At 40.3% G+C, this 27,636-nt stretch overlaps 1 protein-coding gene across 1 annotated transcript in view; it reads left to right on the plus strand.

Moving 5' to 3' along the window:
* The window catches only part of LOC139748906 (death-associated protein kinase 1-like), a 1,274,027-nt gene that overhangs the window by 1,024,473 nt on the left and 221,918 nt on the right, over positions 1-27,636 (plus strand). The window contains exon 21 of the mRNA XM_071662270.1: positions 24,721-24,879. Coding sequence (XP_071518371.1) covers positions 24,721-24,879 — 159 coding nt within the window. The remainder of the gene's footprint in view (positions 1-24,720; positions 24,880-27,636) is intronic.

Genomic DNA, 27,636 nt, shown 5'->3' on the forward strand with positions numbered 1-27,636 from the left:
AATACCTTCCACAGAGCATCTCTATCAACTCTAACATATGCCTTCTCCAGATCCATAACTGCTACATAGAAATCCATTTGCTTTTCTAAGTATTTCTCACACACATTCTTCAAAGCAAACACCTGATCCACACATCCTCTACCACTTCTGAAACCACACTGCTCTTCCCCAGTCTGATGCTCTGTACATGCCTTCACCCTCTCAATCAATACCCTCCCATATAATTTACCAGGAATACTCAACAAACTTATACCTCTGTAATTTGAGCACTCACTCTTATCCCCTTTGCCTTTGTACAGTGGCACTATGCACGCATTCTGCCAATCCTCAGGCACCTCACCATGAATCATACATACATTAAATAACCTTACGAACCAATCAACAATACAGTCACCCCCTTTTTTAATAAATTCCACAGCAGTACCATCCAAACCTGCTGCCTTGCCGGCTTTCATCTTCCGCAAAGCTTTTACTACCTCTTCTCTGTTTACCAAATCATTTTCCCTAACCCTCTCACTTTGCACACCACCTCGACCAAAACACCCTATATCTGCCACTCTATCATCAAACGCATTCAACAAACCTTCAAAATACTCACTCCATCTCCTTCTCACCCTCCAGAATACTCACTCCATCTCCTTCTCACATCACCACTACTTGTTATCACCTACCCATTAGCCCCCTTCACTGAAGTTCTCATTTGTTCCCTTGTCTTACGCACTTTATTTACTTCCTTCCAGAACATCTTTTTATTCTTCCTAAAATTTAATGATATCCCTATGGATAGGGGAGAAAGAATACTTCCCATGTATTCCCTGCATGTCGTAGAAGGCAACTAAAAGGGGAGGGAGCGGGTGGCCAGAAATCCTCCCCTCTCATTTTTTTTTTTTTCCAAAAGGAGGAACAGAGAAGGGGGCCAGGTGAAGATTTCCCTCAATGGCCCAGTTCTCTGTTGTTAACGCTGCCTCGCAGATGCGGGAAATGGCGAATAGTATGGAAAAAAAAATATATATATATATTTATTTATTTTGCTTTGTCGCTGTCTCCCGCGCCTGCGAGGTAGTGCAAGGAAACTGATGAAAGAAATGGCCCAACCCATCCCCACACATATGCACACACACACACACGTCCACACACGCAAACATACACACCCACACACGCAAGCATACACACCCACACATCCCAATGTACACACATATACACACACACGGACACACACATATACACACATGCACACAATTTACACTGTGTGCCCCTACTCACCCCCATCGCCACCCCGCCACACACGGAATAACATCCCCCTCCCCCCCACATGCGCGAGGCAGCGCCAGGAAAAGACAACAAAGGCCCCATTCATTCACACTCAGTCTCTAGCTGTCATGCAATAATGCCCGAAACCACAGCTCCCTTTCCACATCCAGGCCCCACACAACCTTCCATGGTTTACCCCAGACGCTTCACATGCCATGATTCAATCCACTGACAGCACGTCAACCCGGTATACCACATCGATCCAATTCACTCTATTCCTTGCCCGCCTTTCACCCTCCTGCATGTTCAGGCCCCGATCACACAAAATCTTTTTCATTCCATCTTTCCACCTTCAATTTGGTCTCCCACTTCTCGTTCCCTCCACCTCCGACACATAAATCCTTATGGTCAATCTTTCCTCACTCATCCTCTCCATGTGCCCAAACCACTTCAAAACACCCTCTTCTGCTCTCTCAACCACGCTCTTTTTATTTCCACACATCTCTCTTACCCTTACGTTACTCACTCGATCAAACCACCTCACACCACACATTGTCCTCAAACATCTCATTTCCAGCACATCCATCCTCCTGCGCACAACTCTATCCATAGCCCACGCCTCGCAACCATACAACATTGTTGGAACCACTATTCCTTCAAACATACCCATTTTTGCTTTCCGAGATAATGTTCTTGACTTCCACACATTCTTCAAGGCCCCCAGGATTTTCGCCCCCTCCCCCACCCTATGATCCACTTCCGCTTCCATGGTTCCATCCGCTGCCAGATCCACTCCCAGATATCTAAAACACTTCACTTCCTCCAGTTTTTCTCCATTCAAACTCACCTCCCAATTGACTTGACCCTCAACCCTACTTTACCTAATAACCTTGCTCTTATTCACATTTACTCTTAACTTTCTTCTTCCACACACTTTTCCAAACTCAGTCACCAGCTTCTGCAGTTTCTAACCTGGACCAGCCACCAGCGCTGTATCATCAGCGAACAACAACTGACTCACTTCCCAAGCTCTCTCATCCCCAACAGACTTCATACTTGGATATATATATATTTTTTTTTTTTTTTTTATACTTTGTCGCTGTCTCCCGCGTTTGCGAGGTAGCGCAAGGAAACAGACGAAAGAAATGGCCCAACCCCCCCCCATACACATGTACATACACACGTCCACACACGCAAATATACATACCTACACAGCTTTCCATGGTTTACCCCAGACGCTTCACATGCCTTGATTCAATCCACTGACAGCACGTCAACCCCTGTATACCACATCGCTCCAATTCACTCTATTCCTTGCCCTCCTTTCACCCTCCTGCATGTTCAGGCCCCGATCACACAAAATCTTTTTCATTCCATCTTTCCACCTTCAATTTGGTCTCCCACTTCTCGTTCCCTCCACCTCCGACACATAAATCCTTATGGTCAATCTTTCCTCACTCATCCTCTCCATGTGCCCAAACCACTTCAAAACACCCTCTTCTGCTCTCTCAACCACGCTCTTTTTATTTCCACACATCTCTCTTACCCTTACGTTACTTACTCGATCAAACCACCTCACACCACACATTGTCCTCAAACATCTCATTTCCAGCACATCCATCCTCCTGCGCACAACTCTATCCATAGCCCACGCCTCGCAACCATACAGCATTGTTGGAACCACTATTCCTTCAAACATACCCATTTTTGCTTTCCGAGATAATGTTCTCGACATCCACACATTTTTCAAGGCTCCCAAAATTTTCGCCCCCTCCCCCACCCTATGATCCACTTCCGCTTCCATGGTTCCATCCGCTGACAGATCCACTCCCAGATATCTAAAACACTTCACTTCCTCCAGTTTTTCTCCATTCAAACTCACCTCCCAATTGACTTGACCCTCAACCCTACTTTACCTAATAACCTTGCTCTTATTCACATTTACTCTTAACTTTCTTCTTCCACACACTTTACCAAACTCAGTCACCAGCTTCTGCAGTTTCTCACATGAATCAGCCACCAGCGCTGTATCATCAGCGAACAACAACTGACTCACTTCCCAAGCTCTCTCATCCCCCACAGACTTCATACTTGCCCCTCTTTCCAGGACTCTTGCATTTACCTCCCTAACAACCCCATCCATAAACAAATTAAACAACCATGGAGACATCACACACCCCTGCCGCAAACCTACATTCACTGAGAACCAATCACTTTCCTCTCTTCCTACACGTACACATGCCTTACATCCTCGATAAAAACTTTTCACTGCTTCTAACAACTTGCCTCCCACACCATATATTCTTAATACCTTCCACAGAGCATCTCTATCAACTCTATCATATGCCTTCTCCAGATTCATAAATGCTACATACAAATCCATTTGCTTTTCTAAGTATTTCTCACATACATTCTTCAAAGCAAACACCTGATCCACACATCCTCTACCACTTCTGAAACCGCACTGCTCTTCCCCAGTCTGATGCTCTGTACATGCCTTCACCCTCTCAATCAATACCCTCCCATATAATTTACCAGGAATACTCAACAAACTTATACCTCTGTAATTTGAGCACTCACTCTTATCCCCTTTGCCTTTGTACAATGGCACTATGCACGCATTCCGCCAATCCTCAGGCACCTCACCATGAGTCATACATACATTAAATAACCTTACCAACCAGTCAACAATACAGTCACCCCCTTTTTTAATAAATTCCACGGCAACACCATCCAATCCTGCTGCCTTGACGGCTTTCATCTTCCGCAAAGCTTTTACTACCTCTTCTCTGTTTACCAAATCACTTTCCCTAACCCTCTCACTTTGCACACCACCTCGACCAAAACACCCTATATCTGCCACTCTGTCATCAGACACATTCAACAAACCTTCAAAATACTCATTCCATCTCCTTCTCACATCACCACTACTTGTTATCACCTCCCCATTTACGCCCTTCACTGAAGTACCCATTTGCTCCCTTGTCTTACGCACCCTATTTACCTCCTTCCAGAACATCTTTTTATTCTCCCTAAAATTTACTGATAGTCTCTCACCCCAACTCTCATTTGCCCTTTTTTTCACCTCTTGCATATATATATATATATATATATATATATATATATATATATATAAATATATATATATATATATATATATATATATATATATATATATATATATATATATATATATATATATATGGATGGGGGTGTTAAGGAGGTGAATGCAAGAGTTTTGGAAAGAGGGGCAAGTATGTAGTCTGTTGTGGATGAGAAAGCTTGGGAAGTGAGTCAGTTGTTGTTCGCTGATGATACAGCACTGGTGGCAGGTCCAGGTTAGAAACTGCAGAAGCTGATGACTAAGTTTGGTAAAGTGTGTGAAAGAAGAAAGCTGAGAGTAAATGTGAATAAGAACAAGGTTATTAGGTACAGTAGGGTTGAGGAACAAATCAATTGGGAGGTGAGTTTGAATGGAGAAAAACTGGTGGAAGTGAAGTGTTTTAGGTACCTGGAGTGGATTTAGCAGTTGATGGAACCATGGAAACGGAAATGAATCATAGGATGGGGAAGGGGGCGAAAGTTCTGGGAGCATGGAAAAATGTGTGGAAGTCGAGAACGTTATCTTGGAAAGCAAAAATGGGTATGTGTGAAGGAATAGTGGTTCCAACAGTGTTATATGGTTGCGAGGTGTGGGTATAGATAGACTTGTATGGAGGAGGGTGGATGTGCTCGAAATGAGATGTTCGATGACAATATGTGGTATGAGGTGGTTTGATCGAGTAAGTAACAGGGTAAGAGAGATGTGTGGTAATAAAAAGAGTGTAGTTGAGAGAGCAGAAGAGGGTCTTTGGAAATGGTTTGGTCACATGGAGAGAATGAGTAAAGAAGGATTGACAAAGAGGATATATGTGTCAGAGGTGGAGGGAACGAGGAGAAGTGGGAGACCAAATTGCAGGTGGAAAGATGGAGTGAAAAAGATTTTGAGTGATCAGGGCCTGAACATGCAGGAGGGTGAAACCCATGAAAGGAATAGAGTGAATTGGAACAATGTGGTATACTGGGGTCGAAGTGCTTTCATTGGATTGAACCAGAGCATGTGAAGCGTCTGGGGTAAACCATGGAAAGTTTTGTGGGGCCTGGTTGTGGAAAGGGAGCTGTGGTTTCAGTGCGTTATACATGACAGCTAGAAACTGAGTGTGAACGAATGTTGCCTTTGTTGTCTTCTCCTATTGCTACCTCATGCACAGGTGGGGAGAGGGGGTTTTCATTTCATGTGTGGTGGGGTGGCGACGGGAATGAATAAGGGCAGACAGTATGAATTATGTACATGTGTATATATGTATATGTCTGTGTGTGTATATATATGTATACATTGAGATTTATAGGTATGTATATGTGCGTGTGTGGACGTATATGTATATACATGTGTATGTGGGTAGGTTGGGCCATTCTTTAGTCTGTTTCCTTGCGCTACCTCGCTAGTACGGGAGACAGCAACAAACTATAATATATATATATATATATATATATATATATATATATATATATATATATATATATATATATATATATATTTCTTTTTTCTTTCAAACTATTCCTCATTTCCCGCATTAGTGAGGTAGCGCTAAGAACAGAGGACTGGGCCTTTGAGAGAATATCCTCACCTGGCCCCTTCCCTGTTCCTTCTTTTGGGAAGTCACCTTCTACAACACCCAGGGAATACGTGGGAAGTATAATTTCTCCCCTATCCCCAGGGATAATATATATATATATATATATATATATATATATATATATATTTTTTTTTTTTTTTTTTTTTTTTTTATACTTTGTCGCTGTCTCCCGCGTTTGCGAGGTAGCGCAAGGAAACAGACGAAAGAAATGGCCCAACCCCCCCCCCCCATACACATGTACATACACACGTCCACACACGCAAATATACATACCTACACAGCTTTCCATGGTTTACCCCAGACGCTTCACATGCCTTGCTTCAATCCACTGACAGCACGTCAACCCCTGTATACCACATGACTCCAATTCACTCTATTTCTTGCCCTCCTTTCACCCTCCTGCATGTTCAGGCCCCGATCACACAAAATCTTTTTCACTCCATCTTTCCACCTCCAATTTGGTCTCCCTCTTCTCCTCGTTCCCTCCACCTCCGACACATATATCCTCTTGGTCAATCTCTCCTCACTCATTCTCTCCATGTGCCCAAACCATTTCAAAACACCCTCTTCTGCTCTCTCAACCACGCTCTTTTTATTTCCACACATCTCTCTTACCCTTACGTTACTTACTCGATCAAACCACCTCACACCACACATTGTCCTCAAACATCTCATTTCCAGCACATCCATCCTCCTGCGCACATCTCTATCCATAGCCCACGCCTCGCAACCATACAACATTGTTGGAACCACTATTCCCTCAAACATACCCATTTTTGCTTTCCGAGATAATGTTCTCGACTTCCACACATTTTTTAAGGCTCCCAAAATTTTCGCCCCCTCCCCCACCCTATGATCCACTTCCGCTTCCATGGTTCCATCCGCTGACAGATCCACTCCCAGATATCTAAAACACTTCACTTCCTCCAGTTTTTCTCCATTCAAACTCACCTCCCAATTGACTTGACCCTCACCCCTACTGTACCTAATAACCTTGCTCTTATTCACATTTACTCTCAACTTTCTTCTTCCACACACTTTACCAAACTCAGTCACCAGCTTCTGCAGTTTCTCACATGAATCAGCCACCAGCGCTGTATCATCAGCGAACAACAACTGACTCACTTCCCAAGCTCTCTCATCCCCAACAGACTTCATACTTGCCCCTCTTTCCAGGACTCTTGCATTTACCTCCCTTACAACCCCATCCATAAACAAATTAAACAACCATGGAGACATCACACACCCCTGCCGCAAACCTACATTCACTGAGAACCAATCACTTTCCTCTCTTCCTACACGTACACATGCCTTACATCCTCGATAAAAACTTTTCACTGCTTCTAACAACTTGCCTCCCACACCATATATTCTTAATACCTTCCACAGAGCATCTCTATCAACTCTATCATATGCCTTCTCCAGATCCATAAATGCTACATACAAATCCATATATATATATATATATATATATATATATATATATATATATATTTTTTTTGCCGCTGTCTCCCGCGTTTGCAAGGTAGCGCAAGGAAACAGACGAAAGAAATGGCACAACCCACTCCCATACACATGTATATACATACGTCCACACACACAAATATACATACCTACACAGCTTTCCATGGATTACCCCAGACGCTTCACATGCCCTGATTCAATCCACTGACAGCACGTCAACCCCAGTATACCACATCGATCCAATTCACTCTATTCCTTGCCCTCCTTTCACCCTCGTGCATGTTCAGGCCCCGATCACACAAAATCTTTTTCACTCCATCTTTCCACCTCCAATTTGGTCTCCCACTTCTCCTCGTTCCCTCCACCTCCGACACATATATCCTCTTGGTCAATCTTTCCTCACTCATTCTCTCCATGTGCCCAAACCATTTCAAAACACCCTCTCTGCTCTCTCAACCACGCTCTTTTTATTTACACACATCTCTCTTACCCTTACGTTACTTACTCGATCAAACCACCTCACACCACACACTGTCCTCAAACATCTCATTTCCAGCACATCCATCCTTCTGCACACAACTCTATCCATAGCCCATGCCTCGCAACCATACAACATTGTTGGAACCACTATTCCTTCAAACATACCCATTTTTGCTTTCCGAGATAATGTTCTCGACTTCCACACATTCTTCAATGCTCCCAGGATTTTCGCCCCCTCCCCCACCCTATGATCCACTTCCGCTTCCATGGTTCCATCCGCTGCCAGATCCACTCCCAGATATCTAAAACACTTCACTTCCTCCAGTTTTTCTCCATTCAAACTTACCTCCCAATTGACTTGACCCTCAACCCTACTGTACCTAATAACCTTGCTCTTATTCACATTTACTCTCTCTTATATATATATATATATATATATATATATATATATATTTTTTTTTTATACTTTGTCGCTGTCTCCCGCGTTTGCGAGGTAGCGCAAGGAAACAGACGAAAGAAATGGCCCAACCCCCCCATACACATGTATATACATACGTCCACACACGCAAATATACATACCTACACAGCTTTCCATGGTTTACCCCAGATGCTTCACATGCCTTGATTCAATCCACTGACAGCACGTCAGCCCCGGTATACCACATCGCTCCAATTCACTCTATTCCTTGCCCTCCTTTCACCCTCCTGCATGTTCAGGCCCCGATCACATAAAATCTTTTTCACTCCATCTTTCCACCTCCAATTTGGTCTCCCTCTTCTTGTTCCCTCCACCTCCGACACATATATCCTCTTGGTCAATCTTTCCTCACTCATCCTCTCCATGTGCCCAAACCACTTCAAAACACCCTCTTCTGCTCTCTCAACCACGCTCTTTTTAATGTGCTGAGAGGTGCAACTGGAGGGATGTCTGATCATTATCTTGTGGAGGCTAAGGTGAAGATTTGTATGGGTTTTCAGAAAAGAAGAGTGAATGTTGGGGTGAAGAGGGTGGTGAGAGTAAGTGAGCTTGGGAAGGAGACTTGTGTGAGGAAGTACCAGGAGAGACTGAGTACAGAATGGAAAAAGGTGAGAACAATGTAAGTAAGGGGAGTGGGGGAGGAATGGGATGTATTTAGGGAATCAGTGATGGATTGCGCAAAAGATGCTTGTGGCATGAGAAGAGTGGGAGGTGGGTTGATTAGAAAGGGTAGTGAGTGGTGGGATGAAGAAGTAAGATTATTAGTGAAAGAGAAGAGAGAGGCATTTGGACAATTTTTGCAGGGAAGAAATGCAATTGAGTGGGAGATGTATAAAAGAAAGAGACAGGAGGTCAAGAGAAAGGTGCAAGAGGTGAAAAAGAGGGCAAATGAGAGTTGGGGTGAGAGAGTATCATTAAATTTTAGGAAGAAAAAAAGATGTTCTGGAAGGAGGTAAATAAAGTGCGTAGGACAAGGGAGCAAATGGAAACTTCAGTGAAGGGCGCAAATGGGGAGGTGATAAGAAGTAGTGGTGATGTGAGAAGGAGATGGAGTAAGTATTTTGAAGGTTTGTTGAATGTATTTGATGATAGAGTGGCAGATATAGGGTGTTTTGGTCGAGGTGGTGTGCAAAGTGAGAGGGTTAGGGAAAATGATTTGGTAAACAGAGAAGAGGTAGTAAAAGCTTTGCGGAAGATGAAAGCCGGCAAGTCAGCAGGTTTGGATGGTATTGCAGTGGAATTTATTAAAAAAGGGGGTGACTGTATTATTGACTGGTTGGTAAGGTTATTTAATGTATGTATGACTCATGGTGAGGTGCCTGAGGATTGGCGGAATGCGTGCATAGTGCCATTGTACAAAGGCAAAGGGGATAAGAGTGAGTGCTCAAATTACAGAGGTATAAGTTTGTTGAGTATTCCTGGTAAATTATATGGGAGGGTATTGATTGAGAGGGTGAAGGCATGTACAGCATCAGATTGAGGAAGAGCAGTGTGGTTTCAGAAGTGGTAGGGGATGTGTGGATCAGGTGTTTGCTTTGAAGAATGTATGTGAGAAATACTTAGAAAAGTAAATGGATTTGTATGTAGCATTTATGGATCTGTAGAAGGCATATGATAGAGTTGATAGAGATGCTCTGTGGAAGGTATTAAGAATATATGGTGTGGGAGGCAAGTTGTTAGAAGCAGTGAAAAGTTTTTATCGAGGATGTAAGGCATGTGTATGTGTAGGAATAGAGGAAAGTGATTGGTTCTCAGTGAATGTAGGTTTGCGGTAGAGGTGTGTGATGTCTCCATGGTTGTTTAATTTGTTTATGGATGGGGTTGTTAGGGAGGTGAATGCAAGAGTTTTGGAAAGAGGGGCAAATATGAAGTTTGTTAGGGATGAGAGAGCTTGGGAAGTGAGTCAGTTGTTGTTCGCTGATGATACAGCGCTGGTGGCTGATTCATGTGAGAAACTGCAGAAGCTGGTGACTGAGTTTGGTAAAGTGTGTGAAAGAAGAAAGTTAAGAGTAAATGTGAATAAGAGCAAGGTTATTAGGTACAGTAGGGTTGAGGGTCAAGTCACTTGGGAGGTAAGTTTGAATGGAGAAAAACTGGAGGAAGTGAAGTGTTTTAGATATCTGGGAGTGGATCTGGCAGCGGATGGAACCATGAAAGCGGAAGTGGATCATAGGGTTGGGGAGGGGGCAAAAATTCTGGTAGCCTTGAAGAATGTGTGGAAGTCGAGAACATTATCTCGGAAAGCAAAAATGGGTATGTTTGAAGGAATAGTGGTTCCAACAATGTTGTATGGTTGCGAGGCGTGGGCTATGGATAGAGTTGTGCGCAGGAGGATGGATGTGCTGGAAATGAGATGTTTGAGGACAATGTGTGGTGTGAGGTGGTTTGATCAAGTAAGTAACATAAGGGTAAGAGAGATGTGTGGAAATAAAAAGAGCGTGGTTGAGAGAGCAGAAGAGGGTGTTTTGAAATGGTTTGGTCACATGGAAAGAATGAGTGAGGAAAGATTGACCAAGAGGATATATGTGTCGGAGGTGGAGGGAACGAGGAGAAGTGGGAGACCAAATTGGAGGTGGAAAGATGGAGTGAAAAAGATTTTGTGTGATCAGGGCCTGAACATGCAGGAGGGTGAAAGGAGGGCAAGGAATAGAGTGAATTGGATCGATGTGGTATACTGGGGTTGACGTGCTGTTAGCGGATTGAATCAGGGCATGTGAAGCGTCCGGGGTAAACCATGGAAAGCTGTGTAGGTATGTATATTTGCGTGTGTGGACGTATGTATATACATGTGTATGGGGGTGGGTTGGGCCATTTCTCTCGTCTGTTTCCTTGCGCTACCACGCAAATGCGGGAGACAGCAACAAAGCAAAAAGAAAAAAAAATAAAAGAAAATATATATATATATATATATTTATTTATTATACTTTGTCGCTGTCTCCCGTGTTTGCGAGGTAGCGCAAGGAAACAGACGAAAGAAATGGCCCAACCCCCCCCCATACACATGTATATACATGCGTCCACACACGTAAATATACATACCTACACAGCTTTCCATGGTTTACCCCAGACGCTTCACATGCCTTGATTCAATCCACTGACAGCACGTCAACCCCGGTATACCACATCGCTCCAATTCACTCTATTCCTTGCCCTCCTTTCACCCTCCTGCATGTTCAGGCCCCGATCACACAAAATCTTTTTCACTCCATCTTTCCACCTCCAATTTGGTCTCCCTCTTCTCCTCGTTCCCTCCACCTCCGACACATATATCCTCTTGGTCAATCTTTCCTCACTCATTCTCTCCATGTGCCCAAACCACTTCAAAACACCCTCTTCTGCTCTCTCAACCAGGCTCTTTTTATTTCCACACATCTCTCTTACCCTTACGTTACTCTACTCCCTCGATCAAACCACCTCACACCACACATTGTCCTCAAACATCTCATTTCCATCACATCCATCCTCCTGCGCACAACTCTATCCATAGCCCACGCCTCGCAACCGTACAACATTGTTGGAACCACTATTCCTTCAAACATACCCATTTTTGCTTTCTGAGATAATGTTCTCGACTTCCACACATTCTTCAAGGCCCCCAGAATTTTCGCCCCCTCCCCCACCCTATGATCCACTTCCGCTTCCATGGTTCCATCCGCTGCCAGATCCACTCCCAGATATCTAAAACACTTCACTTCCTCCAGTTTTTCTCCATTCAAACTCACCTCCCAGTTGACTTGACCCTCAACCCTACTGTACCTAATAACCTTGCTCTTATTCACATTTACTCTTAACTTTCTTCTTCCACACACTTTACCAAACTCAGTCACCAGCTTCTGCAGTTTCTCACATGAATCAGCCACCAGCGCTGTATCATCAGCGAACAACAACTGACTCACTTCCCAAGCTCTCTCATCCCCAACAGACTTCATACTTGCCCCTCTTTCCAAAACTCTTGCATTTACCTCCCTAACAACCCCATCCATAAACAAATTAAACAACCATGGAGACATCACACACCCCTGCCGCAAACCTACATTCACTGTCTCCCGCGTTTGCGAGGTAGCGCAAGGAAACAGACAAAAGAAATGGCCCAACCCACCCCCATACACATGTATATACACACACGTCAACACACGCAAATATACATACCTATACATCTCAATGTACACATATATATACACACTCAGACACATACATATATACCCATGCACAATATTCACACTGTCTGCCTTTATTTATTCCCATCGCCACCTCACCACACATGGAATACCATCCCCCTCCCCCCTCATGTGTGCGGGGTAGCGCTAGGAAAAGACATCAAAGGCCTCATTCGTTCACACGCAGGCTCTAGCTGTCATGCAATAATGCCCGAAACCACAGCTCCCTTTCCACATCCAGGCCCCACACAGCTTTCCATGGTTTACCCCAGACGCTTCACATGCCCTGATTCAATCCACTGACAGCACGTCAACCCCGGTATACCACTTCAATCCAATTCACTCTATTCCTTGCCCTCTTTCACCCTCCTGCATATATATATATATATATATATATATATATATATATATATATATATATATATATATATATATATATATTTGTTTATTTTATATTTATTTTAGTTTGTTGCTGTATCCTGCGTTAGCGAGGTAGCGCAGAGAAACAGACGAAAGATTGGCCCAACCCACCAACATACACATGTATATACATACACGTCCAGACACGCAAATATACATACCTATATATCTCAACGTATATATGTATTTACACACACAGACATATACATATATACACGTGTACACAATTGATACTGTCTGCCTTTATTCATTCCCATCGCCACCCTGCCACACATGTAATAACAACCCCCTCCCCGCTCATGTGTGCGAGGTAGTGCTAGGAAAAGATAACAAAGGCCTCATTCATTCACATTCAGTCTCTAGCTGTCATGTAATAATGCACCGAAACCACAGCTCCCTTTCCACATGCAGGCCCCACAGAACTTTCCCTGGTTTACCCCAGACACTTCACATGCCCTTGTTCAATCCATGGACAGCACGCCGGCCCCGGTATACCACATCGTTTCAATTCACTCTATTCCTTGCACGCTTTTCACCCTCCTGCATGTTCAGGCCCCAACCACTCAAAATCATTTTCACTCCATCTTTCCACCTCCAATTTGGTCTCCCACTTCTCCTTGTTCCCTCCACCTCTGACACATATATCCTCTTGTTCAATCTTTCCTCACTCATTCTCTCCATGTGACCGAACCATTTCAAAACACCCTCTTCTGCTCTCTCAACCACACTCTTTTTAGTACCACACATATCTCTTACCATATTATTACTTACTCAATCAAACCACCTCACACCACATATTGTCCTCAAACATCTCATTTCCAGCACATCCACCCTCCTGACACAACTCTATCCATAGCCCACGCCTCGCAACCATACAACATTGTTCGAACCACTATTCCTTCAAACATACCCATTTTTGCCTACTGAGATAATGTTCTCAACTTCCACACATTCTTCAACGCTCCCAGAATTTTCACCCCCTCTCCCACCGTATGATTCACTTCCGCTTCCATGGTTCCATCCACTGCCAAATCCATTCACAGATATCTAAAACACTTCACCGATATCTAAAACACTTCACTTCCTCCAGTTTTTCTCCATTCAAACTTACCTCCCAATTGACTTGACCCTCAACCCTACCGTACCTAATAACCTTGCTCTTATTCACATTTACTCTAAACTTTCTTCTTCACACACTTTACCAAACTCAGTCACCAGCTTCTGCACTTTCTCACATGAATCAGCCACCAGCGCTGTATCATCAGCGAACAACAACTGACTCACTTCCCACGCTCTCTGATCCACAACAGATTTCATACTTGCCCCTCTTTTCAAAACTCTTGCATTCACCTCCCTAACAACCCCATCCATGAACAAATTGAACAACCATGGAGACATCACACACCCCTGCCGCAAACCTACATTCACTGAGAACCAATCACTTTCCTCTCTTCCTACACGTACACATGCCTTACATCCTCGATAAAAACTTTTCACTGCTTCTAACAACTTGCCTCCCATGCCATATATTCTTAATACCTTCCACAGAGCATCCCTATCAACTCTATCATATGCCTTCTCCAGATCCATAAATGCTACATACAAATCTATTTGCTTTTCTAAGTATTTCTCACATACATTCTTCAAAGCAAACACCTGATCCACACATCCTCTACCACTTCTGAAACCACACTGCTCTTCCCCAATCTGATGCTCTGTACATGCCTTTACCCTCTCAATCAATACCCTCCCATATAATTTACCAGGAATACTCAACAAACTTATACCTCTGTAATTTGAGCACTCACCTTTGTCCCCTTTGCCTTTGTACAATGGCACTATGCAGGCATTCTGCTAATCCTCAGGCACCTCACCATGAGTCATACATACATTAAATAACCTTACCAACCAGTCAACAATGCAGTCACCCCCTTTTTTAATAAATTCCACAGCAATAACTTCCAACCCCGCTGCCTTGTTGGCTTTCATCTTCCGCAAAGCTCTTACTACCTCTTCTCTGTTTACCAAATCATTTTCCCTAACCCTCTCACTTTGCACATCACCTCGACCAAAACACCCTATATCTGCCAGTCTATCATCAAACACATTCAACAAACCTTCAAAATACTCACTCCATCTCCTTCTCACATCCCCACTACTTATTATGACCAACCCATTAGCCCCCTTTGCTGAAGTTCCCATTTGCTCCCGTGTCTTATGCTCTTTATTTACCTCCTTCCAAAACATCTTTTTATTCTCCCTAAAATTTGATGATATTCTCTCACCCCAACTCTCATTTGCCCTCTTTTTCACCTCTTGCACCTTTATCTTGACGTCCTGCCTCTTTCTTCTATACATATCCCACTCATTTGCATTATTTCCCTGCAAAAATCATCCAAATGCGTCTTTCTTCTCTTTCACTAACCATATTACTTCTTCATCCCACCACTCACCACCTTGTCTAATCTGCCCACCTCCCACGCTTCTCATGCCACAAGCATCTTTTGCTCAAGCCATCACTGCTTCCCTAAATACATCCCATTCCTCAAACACCCCCCTTACTTCCTTTGATCTCACCTTTTTTCCATTCTGTACTCAGTCTCTCCTGGTACTTCCTCACACTAGTCTCCATCCCAAGCTTACTTACTCTCACCGCTCTCTTCACCCCAACATTCTCTCATCTTTTCTGAAAACCTCTACAAATCTTCACCTTCGCCTCCACAAGATAATGATCAGACATCCCTCGAGTTGCACCTCTCAGCACATTAACATTCAAAAGTCTCTCTTTCGTGCGCCTATGAATTAACACGTAATCTAATTATGCTCTCTGGCCATCTCTCCTACTTACATACGTATACTTATGTATATCTCTCTTTTTAAACCAGATATTCCCAATCACCAGTCCTTTTTCAGCACATAAATCTACAAGCTCTTCACTATTTCCATTTACAACACTGAACACCCCATTATACCAATTATTCCCATAGATGCCACATTCCTCTCCTTTGCATTGAAATCACCCATCACTATAACCTGGTCTCGTGCATCAAAACCACTAACACACTCATTCAACTGCTCCCAAAACACTTGCCTCTCATGATCTTTCTTCTCATGCCCAGGTGCATATGCACCAATAATCACCCATCTCTCTCTATCAACTTTCAGTTTTACCCATATCAATCTAGAGTTTACTTTCTTACCCTCTATCACATACTCCCACCACTTCTGTTTCAGGAGTAGTGCTCCTCCTTCCCTTGCTCTTGTCCTCTCACTAACCCCTGACTTTTCTCTCAAGACATTCCCAAACCACTCTTCCCCTTTACCCTTGAGCTTCGTTTCACTCAGAGCCAAAACATCCAGGACCCTTTCCTCAAACATACTTCCTATTTCTCCTTTTTTTCTCATCTTGGTTGTATACATCCACACACATTTAGACACCCCAGTCTGAGCCTTCGAGGAGGATGAGCAGTCCCCGTGTGACTCCTTCTTCTGTTTCCCCTTTTAGAATGTTAAAATACAAGGAGGGGAGGGTTTCTAGCTCCCCGCTCCCATTCCCTTTAGTCGCCTTCTACGACACGTGAGGAATGCGTGGAAAGTATTCTTTCTCCCCATCACCCGGTTATATATATATATATATATATATATATATATATATATATATATATATATTTTTTTTTTTTTTTTTTATACTTTGTCGCTGTCTCCCGCGTTTGCGAGGTAGCGCAAGGAAACAGACGAAAGAAATGGCCCAACCCCCCCCATACACATGTATATACATACGTCCACACACGCAAATATACATACCTACACAGCTTTCCATGGTTTACCCCAGACGCTTCACATGCCTTGATTCAATCCGCTGACAGCACGTCAACCCCGGTATACCACATCGATCCAATTCACTCTATTCCTTGCCCTCCTTTCACCCTCCTGCATGTTCAGGCCCCGATCACACAAAATCTTTTTCACTCCATCTTTCCACCTCCAATTTGGTCTCCCTCTTCTCCTTGCTCCCTCCACCTCCGACACATATATCCTCTTGGTCAATCTTTCCTCACTCATCCTCTCCATGTGCCCAAACCACTTCAAAACACCCTCTTCTGCTCTCTCAACCACGCTCTTTTTATTTCCACACATCTCTCTTATCCTTACGTTACTCACTCGATCAAACCACCTCACACCACACATTGTCCTCAAACAATATATATATATATATATAGCACATGCCTTGCAACCATATAATGTTGGAACTACTACTATTTCTTGAAACATATACAATTTTGCTCTATGAGATAACTTTCTCTCCTTCCACACATTCTTCATTGCTCCCAGAGCCTTTGCCCTCTTCTCCACCTTGTGACCTACTTATACTTCCATGGTTCCATTCGCTGCTATGTCCACTCCCAGATATCTAAAAGACTTCACGTCCTCCAATTTTTCTACATTCACACTTGCATCCCAATTAATTCGTCCCTAACCTTGCTGAACCTAATAACCTTGCTCTTATTCATATGTTTTTTCAACTTTCTCCTTTCTCACACTTTTCCATATTCAGTCACCAACTTTTGCAGTTCCTCATTAGAATCAGCTGCCAGAGCTGTGTCATCACCCCTCTCTCCAAAACTCTTGCATTTTTTACCTCCTTAACCAACCCTTCCATAAATAAGTTAAACAATCAGGTGTGCATATATGGAGATTTATGTAAATGTTAACTATGAATAGTGTTGTGTGCAATTTATTGAAGTTGTGACATTATGCTTACCTCCTGCTGTACCTTCCCCCTCCCTTCCACCACCGCTTCCTCTGGATGATTTACATATTTAGTGCAGCACTGCTCCATTGCCATATAAGTTAATGTAGCTTATTTCTGTGTAATTATCATTTACGATTACATATGTTTCTTTCGCGTGTCGTAGAAAGCGACTAGAGGGGACGGGAGCGGGGGGCCAGAAATCCTCCCCTCCTTGTATTAACTTTCTAAAATGGGAAACAGAAGAAGGAGTCACGCGGGGAGTGCTCATCCTCCTCGAAGGCTCAGAGTGGGGTGCCTAAATATACGCTACCTCGCAAACGCGGGAGACAGCGACAAAGTATAATAGATAAATATAATATGTTTCTTTCATGAATAGTGAAAGGTTCATTATCAAATTCATTCTCATGCCTCTGCCACCTCATCACTGCTTCCAGTGGGTGACCTTTGCATTTACTTTAGCTCTGCACCATAGCCATATAGGATATGTTAGCTCAAATGTATGTATGTATCCTTTAAATTTTCACATATTGCTTTCATTTTATATTAGGAAATAGAAAATTTAAAGACCTTTTTCAAATCATGATTGTTTAATTGCAAATTACCCAACTTTTAATAGACCAATTGTAGAATTATGTTTGATCAGGGAAGATAACACTATGAACCTAAATTGTGGAAAGTTTACATTTATTGATGTATCAATGAATTCCGTTCATAATGTACCAAATATTCAAAAAGCACTCTTGACAATCACCTCGATTGACTTAGGTGTAAGATCAGGTTAGGCAGCACATTCCTCAGGTGATGGTGGATCAAATGAGGAGGCTTATTCCTATTTGGATTTGTTTATATGCCGTCTTATACTATTTTAGTTTTTACTCCGCCATAAGAGGATTTGTAAAATGGATGAATACATGGAAACATTTTCCCTCTTTTTTCACTTTTCTTGTGGATTATGAAGGTTTTATTGGCCCAATGGTGCCATTATGGAACAACAGTACTGCTATTTTTGTTAAACCAAGGGGAACACTTTCACTCCCTTTAGATTATGACAACAAACTCTCATACCAGTTCAGCAATTTAAAGACTTGTGCGCCTGCCATGCTTGCACTCAGTATCCTTCACGTCAGATGCTGCTTTTTCACTGCAGCCAGCAAATTTGTTCTTTGGAATGCAGTGCCAAGAGGGACATCTTATCATTATGACTTTTCTCGGGAATAATGCAAAAAATATAAATGTCTTTTGTGTGTTTTTCAGCAGCCTCTTTAACTGCTGATATTTTTTCAGCCAAGCAGCTATGAATTGACAGGGCCCACTAATTTTGAACATGATGAAATGATATAGCCTTTTCACATAAAAGTGGACTAGAAATATGTATGGCTTCACTCCAGTTTTGCCTAAACCACTCTTACAAAATTTAATGAATATTGGCTGATATAAATCTGTGCATTGTTCTACATTCAGTAGCATCCTTATTTGAATAAGTAAGTGTAAAACTTTAACAGCTTTTTGTGTTGCATCTTGATGAGTACAGTCATGTTACCAGCACCATAACACTCCTTAAGGCTATGTACCCATTCATTATTGTCTAATTACTGTAGAAATTCAACTTTGAGCATAATAAATGTAAAATGCTTTCTACTTCACCACTACATTCAGCAGTATCACTTGGATGCTTGTTAGATGCCATTAGAAGTGCAAAAACCACAAATATGATTGGAAAGCATGGAGGACTGCCACCTAAGATTCTAACTAGAATAGTGACAAATTGATGTAGGCTTTGATGGGATGGATTACAGTAGCATGAAGATAACAGTGAAGTGACCTTCTGAAACCATACCATTTTGGCAGGAATCTTTAAATGTGCAGATATTTGAATTTTTTGTCTTTGGACCATGAATGTTTCGATTAGGTATTTCACCTGTAATGGAAATTTTGTACCATTTTTTATTCTTATTAGATCTGTTCTTTTTCATTAAACTGTCACCTGACATTATGGAGGAGATGGGGCTGGTGAGGATTGACAGATGTTTTCCAGGTTAGTGTTGACCATGGAAGAACTTGGATAAATCTTAGGTGGCTTACAGCAGAAGCATATTTTTGATGTGAGTACCAAAATTGTGGAAAAATATGATATTATGTCCAAAGGTGGAAAAAAGTAATAAATACTCCCCAAACAAAATATTGGATGAATATATCCAAAGGTAGAAAATGAAATATACACACCCCAAAGCTAAGGAAGGCAATTTCATTTTTCCAGTATAACATCAATGTGCTTGGATTAATTGATGTTGTTATTGGAAATCACGCTTTCATACAGGGGCAAAGTGAATTAAAAATGTATTTTTTTCGATATCAGGTTGTGATAGTACTGGTTTGAAATCTAAGGTATGTCCATTTTATTCGAATTCTTAATTTACTAAAACCACTTTGGGAAGATAAGTATTACAATTATTTATTGCATACAGCTGCTATAAATTCAGCATATACATAATCATATCAATACTCTGATGTATCTGCATATTGATGAAATCCCTTTTTTGTAATAAGCCAGCAAAGCAAACATATACTGTGCCAAGAGTTATTGTCCAGAAAAGCATAAAGGAGAGTGTAGTTAGCAAATATGTACACTAACCATAGGTTCCGCCCTTATTAGTATTGTTACTTGTGAATAATAACAGTGAGCAATGTCTCAGAAGACTTGTAACACCTTATAACTTTCTGAAACTCCTTAAATAACTAAGTTTCCAAGGAGAAAATACTGCTCATATCACCCACTCAACTTAAGACGGGCATCATTGACCAAGTTTCAAGTGACAATGCCAGTTTCTGTTCACAACTGCTCAAACACACACACTTAGGGTGGTTGTATTTGATGCAACACTTAAGCTAACTGTCTAAGATATGGAAATTGAATCTTATGTAAGGGTATGTTGGCTAGGTTCACATTATCCACATGTAGCTGACCTTTCATAAGTTGGTTAAGTTTTTCAAATTTATCACAAAGCCAATCTTATTCTATCAATGCCTTTCTTTAATGTAGTACAGATTGCTTCTGTTGGCCAGAGCATGTTCTCTTGGACAAGATTTAAATGCCAATCATATCTCAGCTGGAGAGTAACATTTACAATTTGATCAGTACATTGACTCACCGTCAGCTGAAGAATTAGGTATAGTTTAGTTTTCACCACAGCTTGCTAGTTAGCTTAGCAGCTGTTTCACAGTCTTTACTATCTTTCATTAAAATGTGATGTCTTTGGAGTGTAAACACTCGTGGCAACCTATTTTAAGGAGCCAGTGGATAGAACAGAAATGATGCTTAACTTGTTTGTGGTATATGAAAATAGCCACCAGTAGTGAGTTCCTCAAAGTGTTATATAGGGTCTTTAGAGGAGCAGTTTGACAGATGTCAAGATGAGAAGGCTTGAAGTAGGGTGACATGATCAGTTTAAGGGCCTTGACAAAGTTATAGAGCTTTTTTAACATTGCAAAGCAGTCAGTGATTTTTGATATTAGATAGTTTCATTTGATGGGGCTAGTACACCTGGTTACAAAAAAATGATTTTTTAACATGATACAGAATTCGTAATGCTTGGAGAATGTCATTTTGGATAATCTAGATATTTGGTTATTCAAGTTTTTTGATATGATGAATTATTCAGAGATTGTAATATTTTGAATTGTTTTACCTATTTGGAATTATTTTACATGGAGGAAATATTAATACATGTAAGCAAATGATGTTGGAGTACTTCAGAAATGCTGCCTTGGACTCACCCTAAGCCTTAGCCAGCCACTTGCATAACTCCATCTTCTTGAGGCTTAAAAGTGTTCTTGCACTTCATGCAAGATGAAGACAGCTTTGAGGAGTTGTCAGTCAATTACCAATGGTACTTGAATTGGGCCATTGTCCACAGTAATAATCCAGGGTGCAAAGAATACACAAATGTCCAAGACCAGCACACACCACCACTTAGAAAGCACATAGATGATAAACAATCTCCAATGCCACAAAACATTGGGTGGTGAGTATACTAATCACTTTGGCATGATGTGTGCACAATTTAAGATATTTTTACGTATCGTTTTTGATTTCTCAAATTGAGTTGGATAATAGAGGTTTACCAAGCGAAATGGAAAACATGTTTTGAACATTTCAGTGTCTCAAATTATAGATAACAGAGGTTTTACTGTATTTTGCCCAAATGAAACAGGAACTGAATTTACATCGTTTAGCTTTTTCCCTTTTTTTAGGCTTAGAAATATGGAAATTTTCTCCGGCTGAACCTTGGAATACTAGCATGAATGAATGTATGAAGATATGGGGGTGACATGTTTTTGCAGAAGCCTCTTGTGTTATACCCTCCAACTGTTTAGAAGGAAACTTATGAGAAATAGTTTAATAGAGGATTTAAATTCATTCCCATTTAAGTCAAATAATCTTTAAAGACTTCTTTCCAAACTTAGTATCATACTTTCATGAAAATGTATGAATAATTCAGATATTTGCATCTTACCTTTGAATTCTGAAATAGAGTCATCTTATTGGTACTAACACAATAATTGACATCATGGCTAGGAAATCTATAGACTACAACATAATAACTGAGTAACTGAAGCATTACTTAAGATGCTTTGAATTTTTTTTTTTTGCAGTGACATGAATCTTTTCAATTGAACTAAACTACATAAATTTGCCCTTAAAGCTGTCAAAAATACACTTTTATGAATACTTACATGTGGAGGGGTTATATGCACATACAATACATATGTATGAACCTACATGAAATTATGTTCTAATTACGCATTTGATTTTGTTTATAATTAATTTTACAACTGATTTCAGATACAAAATTTTTTGTGTGTTTCATAGATCACATTCTATTTGCAGAGATGAATGGGATGCAGTACTCTTTGTCATGTTGTCTTGGTGGTCAGCTGGCTACATAGTTGTCAATTTAATTGTGTTATTAGCATGAGTGTTAATATGTGATGGTTTAGGGCAAGAGCCATTGTTTGACAATATACTTATTTTTTTTTTAAGTAATAAGCTTATTACTAATGATGTTTGAATTTGTATCTTGATGAGAAGAAAGTATTTTAAGAGGTTGAAGTGATGTTAGATGTATTTCATTTCTTTGGATTACTGAATTGCATTGATTTTAGAATGATTTGTGAATAGTAATGTTGTTTATAGATAGCTGTTGTGAGTGTAGTGTTTTGAAAGGACAGTAATGCTGTTTATAAGCTTTTTCTTGTTTCTGATTTTTAAACCATTTATTACAGATTAACAGTTTTGTTCTTAATATGAAAAGAAAATATTTGATACAGCAGTTCAACTGTTTATTTGATTCTTTTGAATTGCCAAGTTCCTTTCATTTTGTTTATGATCATGTTAAGGCTGAGTAGTGTTTCAGTGTCCATTTCCCAGAGAAAGTAAACCAGCAGTTGATATATCTTTCTGACCTGTATAGCAGTATTTAGCTTACCTCTCAAAATTATTTATAAGCTTGAAAAACTTATGGGTATTTTAAAGTTACTCTCAGATTATATGTAAACTTTTTCATATTCAGATGTGTATAATCTTCAGTCCATTTGTGTGTGTTATCATGAATATTAGTGTTGACAGCATTGTGTTTTCATTAGTACATTAGCTCTCTTTCATTTTGCTAATTCATTGAAGTTTGATATGTTTGTGCAGGAATTTGACATTATGCTACAGTTTTAACCGTGTACTTAGAATTGAAGTAATTACTTCACTGACCTACAATAATTCATATGTACTCATGAGACTAAAAGAAAATGAACATGTCTCATTAAGAATGATTTTCATTGCTCATGCCTTTCACATTAGATCTATGAAAGGAATTAAGATAACTATTTGAAAAAACTATACCACATGAAAGTTAATTTCTTTCTCCAGCTATCAATTTTCAAAACAATTTGAAGCCATATTCTACAAATGTTTTGTGGCATTGTACAAATTGTCACATATATGATCTTGTGCATATGTGATACTGCGGTTGTACATAACTTTATATTTCCTCACTGAAGATGCTAGTTGCATGAATGAAACAATAAAATCAGCTTTATTATTTGGATTTGTGACCTCCTGAGATGTCAACAAGTAAATAAGTGTATTAAGTTGTAGAATATAGATGATCCAATACAATGAAAGATGACTTAACTAACTTGTAACATCAGTACAGTTGTATGTGTTATGTGACACAGAACCAGCTAAAAGACAAATGCTTAATTATGATGCAGTTTTTTTTTTATATTTTGTGACTACTACACTTCAATTAATCAGATTATCCAATTCTGATATGAAACATAGCTCAGAATATGGCAGAATGCGTATTGTCAGTTATTTCAGTAGTAAAACTGATGTTGCCAAGCAGGAATATATACATTGCTTATCATTTATTCAGTGCTTTACATAGCCATGCATTAGTATATAGTCGTGTGATTTTGCATGGCCTCATCCACTGTACATAATACAACACTGACAAAACTTAATGCAGAATTCAGTAGAAACTGTCAAGAGCTCTGTTTCTCCATCATTGGAGATAAAAGTAAAATGATATCATTTGCCAGTTTTGTTTATCATGCCTGCATCCTAGCTATGCTGATAAACAGTATGTATGTTATGTAAATATATCTGTAGATATTAGGAATCTGCATAATTTTTTTGTATATGAATTGATATCTGCTTAATTAGTTTCATTAGTGTAGGATACTGAATGGGCTATGCTAAGCTTAATGATAGTAAGCAGTAATAAGAAAAATAGCAACTTCCATTAAGTGCAATATTTATAAATGTAATCAGAAAATTAATGACAGAATGAATACTTTGTCTGTGAATGAACTTTCATTTGATATGATATCAATAAGGTCTCCATAATTATTTGCAGATGGTATCAATATATCTTATCTTAAAAGTAACCACTTAAGACAATTTATATACTGCACATGAATATTGGCATTTTTTTGTGAATTTAATATCAGAATTGTTATATCTAATCTTTCACTTTCGCTGTGCAGGGTGTACCTCGGGTGACAGGCTTCTTGGGTGCAGTAGTTAGCACAATGGCTGAGTGGCGAGCATCTCTGGGAGAGTTTCCTGTAGTATCTTGGCCCCAGTTTGTTGATGTGACCCATCAGCGTGTTAACCCTCTAGCTGGTGAAGAACATTTACGTGAGGTAAGTTTGAGCATAGTACAGTATTTGAAGAAGAATCCTTGTGTGCTACCCTGCTTCATCAGTTACAAGATAAAATAGAAGAGAGTTTTTCAGATGATTATCTTAATTTGTGGTCCCTCTAGTCCCCAAAGTTACTTGCTTCAAATGCAAACACTTTTTTTTAAGTTGAATCCTAGTGTGGGGTTTGTATTTCCAAGTACCTTTTCTGCATTTTTTGTTTACACTCATTTTTTAAATTCTAAGCATAGACAATATTTTTATGACATAGGGGAAGATTGTATTGATGATATACACATCGGCCAAAGAATGAATGTGGGCAAATGTAGCCTTTATTTGTCTGTTCCTGTTGCTACCTCGCTAAAGCAGGAAACAGTGATCCAGTATCAGTATGAATCCAGTATGAATCAGACAGTTGATAAACATTTTTTTGCAAATGTTTTTATGAATGAATACAAATTTTTTGATAAAGAGGTTGTCTCTTCACTAGTGGCACTGACATTAGCTGAATGAAGAATTTCTTCCATTCATCATTTCAGTGAAGCCTTTCATGGTCTTTGTGAGATTAGAGGTGGAGACCGGCTAAACCTTAGGTACCGCTTAATGTGTTTTTGGTGGGAGTGATAATGCTTTGTTTGTATTGGTTGGCAAGAACTTAAACTGTCATTTAAAAACTGGTTAAAAGTTTTCTTAATGATTGTAAACACCTCATCCTGCCTATTATGTCAGTGGTCTCCTGAGCACAAGTCTGACAAGACTTAATTGTCATTGTTTAAAGCAAGCTGCACAGTCTCAGTTATGTTCCTGTTTGTTCTATAATTCTGGTTGATATGTTTATCTCATCCAGCAATCTCCTGTGCATACCTGTCAGCTAGTCAATCTGTTAATGTTTTTTCACCCACCTACCCCACTTACACATGTACACTTATGTATGCACCTTCTTTAAACCAGGTATTGCCAATCACCATTTCTGTTTCAGCACAACAAGCCTTTCTCCATTTTTGTTTACACTGAATACCTCCAACTCTACACTTTTGACTGCCACATTACCCACCCTGGCATTCAAATCACCTATAAGTAGTGCTTGATCCCTCACCTGAAAATTTCTGACAAACTTTCACTTCTTTCCAAGATGCTTACACTTTCACTTCTTAGAATGCTTGCCTCTCTTCCTCACTAACAATCACCCACCTTTCATTATTCACTTCCATTTTTACCCTCACCTGCAAAAGGTGACTAAATGAAAGTAGATGAGTGTGTGCGGAATGGGAAATATTTTAGGAAGCACTGCTTGAATGAGTAAGAGAAGTGTGGCATGCAAAAGGTGGGAGGTGGGCATGTGAGAAAATGGTAGTAAATGATGGGATGAGGAAGTCATATTGCTAGAGGAACAGAAGAGGTGCATGGATGTTACCTGCATATAGGGTGTGTGAGTGATTGGATATATATAAGACAGAATGACAGGAAGTCTGTAGGAAGTTGCTGGGACTGAAAAAGATGGCAAATGAGAGTTGGGGTGAGAGTGTATAGGCAAACTTCTGGAAGAATAAAAATTTCTTTTAGAAGTAAGTTAATAGTGTGAGGAGACCAAGAGAACAAATTGGAGCATCACTGAGGTGAGCAGATGGGGAATTGGTAACAGGCAGAGAAGTGAAGAGGAAATGTAGTGAGTATTTTGAAGAACTGTTGAATGTGTTAGAGGATAGGGTGGTAGATGTAGGGTATTTTGGACATGGAAGTATGCATAGCAAGAGAGTCATGGCAAATGATTTGCTGAAAAGGGAAGTGTTGGTGAAAGTCCTGGGTAAGATGAAGTGTGGGAAAAGGGTGGGAGTAAATTGGATTGCAGTTGAATTTCTTAAGAAATGGGATGAGTGTGTTGTTGATTGGTTGATTAAGATTATCAGTGTTAGGTTTCTCAGGATTGGCAGGAGATCTGTATACTGACCATGTATAAATGCAAGGGAGACTGAAGGGAATGTTTGAATTATAGAGGTAAATGTTTGTTGAATATATGTAAGTTATATGGGAAAACGGTGATTAAGAGGGAGGTTGCATTTCTAGAGCATCAGACTGGGGAGGATAGAGATGCTTTATGGAATTTGCTGTGAATATATGGAGTTTTTATCAAGAGAGTAAGACAAATGCTTATTTCTTTAATTTATTGTTAGCAAAAAACCTTAGAATCTTTTAGCTGTACTTCTTTATGCCATAGACAGTAGATGATGTAGGATTGCTTTAGAATGATGTTTATGCTTTGTACCACCTTTGACATTTCTTTCTTTAAGACATGTTTAGGGATAACTGATAGTAAATCTGCAACACCACATAGATGAATTGTGGAAACAAGTTTAACTCTTAGACCACTGTGAAAATAGTAGGGTTTATGTGTGCTGTGTTAAGCTATTATTTGCTTTTGAAAAAATATATATTGTGATTATGTGTGCACTATTGATAAATGAATGAAAAATGTGGGGTGCATAATAAATGAATTTGATCAAAATAAGAGTAATTCTCAAGTAGTGCACACAGGCCACATGATTGGTTTGTGATGAAACATCCATCAACCCATGGTTACAACATCTGTTTACCTTAATTTCATTTTCTAGGCAATTTTGTTTCACATTTCATGCTTCTATTACATTTTTACTTTTAGTTCTAGTAGTAAAACTAGTTTTGGGTCTTGTGATTTTAAGATAATAGATGAGGTCACAGTCAATACAGGAATCAAAACAACTACGCTCTGGTGAACATTAAATT

This window comes from Panulirus ornatus, chromosome 6, assembly GCF_036320965.1.
Source record: "Panulirus ornatus isolate Po-2019 chromosome 6, ASM3632096v1, whole genome shotgun sequence".
Lineage (NCBI taxonomy): Eukaryota > Metazoa > Arthropoda > Malacostraca > Decapoda > Palinuridae > Panulirus > Panulirus ornatus.